The 2,525-nt window shown below is 29.0% G+C and overlaps 1 protein-coding gene across 1 annotated transcript in view; it reads left to right on the forward strand.

Annotated features, from left to right (window-relative positions):
* LOC106476098 (aprataxin-like) overlaps window positions 1-172 on the forward strand; it is a 9,289-nt gene extending 9,117 nt beyond the window's left edge. Inside the window, exon 5 of the mRNA XM_022380051.1 lies at window positions 6-172. Coding sequence (XP_022235759.1) covers window positions 6-27 — 22 coding nt within the window. The 3' untranslated portion in view covers window positions 28-172. The remainder of the gene's footprint in view (window positions 1-5) is intronic.
* Window positions 173-2,525: the final 2,353 nt, after the last annotated feature.

Consider the following 2,525-nt stretch of genomic DNA (forward strand, 5'->3'; position numbering starts at 1 on the left):
ACCAGGATATTGTTCCCAGATACTTAAACCCGTCTTATCTTTTCTACCAGGATATTGTTCCCAGATACTTAAACCCGTCTTATCTTTTCTACCAGGATATTGTTCCCAGATACTTAAACTTGTCTTATCTTTTCTACCAGGATATTGTTCCCAGATACTTAAACCCTTCTTATCTTTTCTATCAGGATATTGTTCCCAGATACTTAAACCTGTCTAATCTTTCTACCAGGATATTGTTCCCAGATACTTAAACCAGTCTTATCTTTTCTACCGTGATAATGTTCCCAGATACTTAAACCCGTCTTATCTTTTCTACCAGGATATTGTTCCCAGATACTTAAACCCGTCTTATCTTTCCTACCAGGATATTGTTCCCAGAAATTCCAGGAAAGTTAAAGCAGTTACATAAAGATGGTTTCAAAGTTGTTATAATTTCCAACCAAGTGAGTAGTTCCTTATCAAAATTTAAAAATAAAATTTCAGTTAAAGCAATCATGCTTAAGTAGACCTACTTTTATCAAAAAATAATATTATTTAAATTTTATGTACGCATGCTGTGCAATAAAATTATTAAATTAGTATGTCTCAGAACTTTCTGAACCTTGTTTGGCTTTTAATTTTATAAGCTTTGGCACATTTAACAAGATATTTTTCATTTATTTACATGAAACTTACTCACTGTTGAAGGTTCAGGTATTGGTACTCAAAGCTTGTGAAATAAAAGTTTAATAACTGGAGAAATTTCACTGAGATATTTATTGAATAATTATTTGTAATACGAATAAAATAGTTTATAGTATGTAAGGACTTTAAAAACCATACCTTTATTAAATGATAACTTTCCAAAAATTGATGTACTGTAATTAGTACTACTATTAGTTTTAGAAATGAATATAGAGGTACATTTTTTTTAAATTATTTATCTCAATTGATGTATGTATATATGTTTAATAGCTGCAAACAAAACAGCTTTTAACTATTTATTATTTTAATAAATGATTTTTTATTTATATAACAAAAGGATTTTTCAAAGGAGGACTAAAATTAAAATAAGAATTGAAAACAAACTGATTCACAAAATTGTTGAACCTCTGCCTTGAGCTTTGCTAGCTTCTCTTAACACTCATTGATTTTATTCACATTTTCACAAATTGATATCAAAAATATTTTTGGAGAAGAATGGTTTTCCTTAACACAGATGTATAACATTGTTCCTAGTATCATGGTATTTTATCTTTATAAAGTAAATTAAGTAAAACAAAATTTTTTTATTGTATTTTGAGACTGGGAACAGTCTTAGTTTTAAATATTTGTTGTGTGCTATTAAACATTGACTTTTTCTAATACAATGAAAAGTTAAGCTCATAGATATCTGAAAGTTATTTATTTTTATCATTGTAATTTGTAGTAATTAGGGTTAAATAGCACAATAATAACTAGATATTATAAGATTGGTAAATAAAAGTAAGGCGGTCAAAGTTTTAAGTTAGAATTTAGGGGTGTAAATTATTATTACAACATTTTAACTTAAAATAGGCTTAGTACATTTAATGTTACTTTAGACTTAGGTATATTTATACTCACTGGTAAATTGTAAAACAGAATAAATAAATTGTTTTATTAAATAAATACAATCTAAACATTAGTTTATTGTCTCTTGGTGTTCTAGAATTAACGTGTTTATTTGAACTTAGATCCATTAATTTACATTTAGCTTATAGATATAGGTAGGTTGTAATATAAATTAGGCTAAAGTAAATATGTTTTATTATTAATGTTACATATATTGTTTGAATAAATTATTAAGTTCTATTTAATTAAAGATAAACTTTATTACTTTAGTGTGAAGACAGAGTAGTGAGAAAAAATTATATAATTGGTTCTTAAATGTTAGGCTTAACAGTAACAGTGTTAACAATAGGCTACTGGTAATAAGTATTTATTTTCAGGCTATAAGTATAAATACAATGGTTAAGACTAGTGTCAGAGTTAAGCATTCACAGTTTGTTAGGTGTAATGGGTGCAATGAATGGGTTTTATATGATAACTCTGGACTGGAATGTACTTTTAAGGAAGCTAGTAATGAAGATGTGCAATTTATATGTAGAGTTTGTAGGTTGGAGGAGAAGTTAGATGCAATTATGATTAAAGTAGAGGCAATAGATAGAGAAATATAGATTGTGGGAAATGGCAGTAGGATTTCATGCAAGGGATACATCAGCTAACATTGACTTTCAGGAAGTTAGAAAGAGTACTGTTAGGGCTAAAAGTAGTGAATTTAGGTATAATGCGTCTATTATGTTGAGCAACAAATTTCAGCCCTTGGCTTCTGCAGATAAGGAACTATTGGAGGGAAGGAAAACAAAAGGGTCAGAGAAGGATATGGATGATAAGGAGGTTATAGTTATAGGTGATTCCTTGACAAGGCATGTGGATAGAATAGTCTGTGGGGTAAATAGGGAGAAAAGAATCAGATTATGCTACCCAGGGGGCACAGGTGGACAATATAACTGACAAAGCAGGAG

This window comes from Limulus polyphemus, unplaced genomic scaffold (assembly GCF_000517525.1).
Source record: "Limulus polyphemus unplaced genomic scaffold, Limulus_polyphemus-2.1.2 Scaffold9804, whole genome shotgun sequence".
NCBI lineage: Eukaryota > Metazoa > Arthropoda > Merostomata > Xiphosura > Limulidae > Limulus > Limulus polyphemus.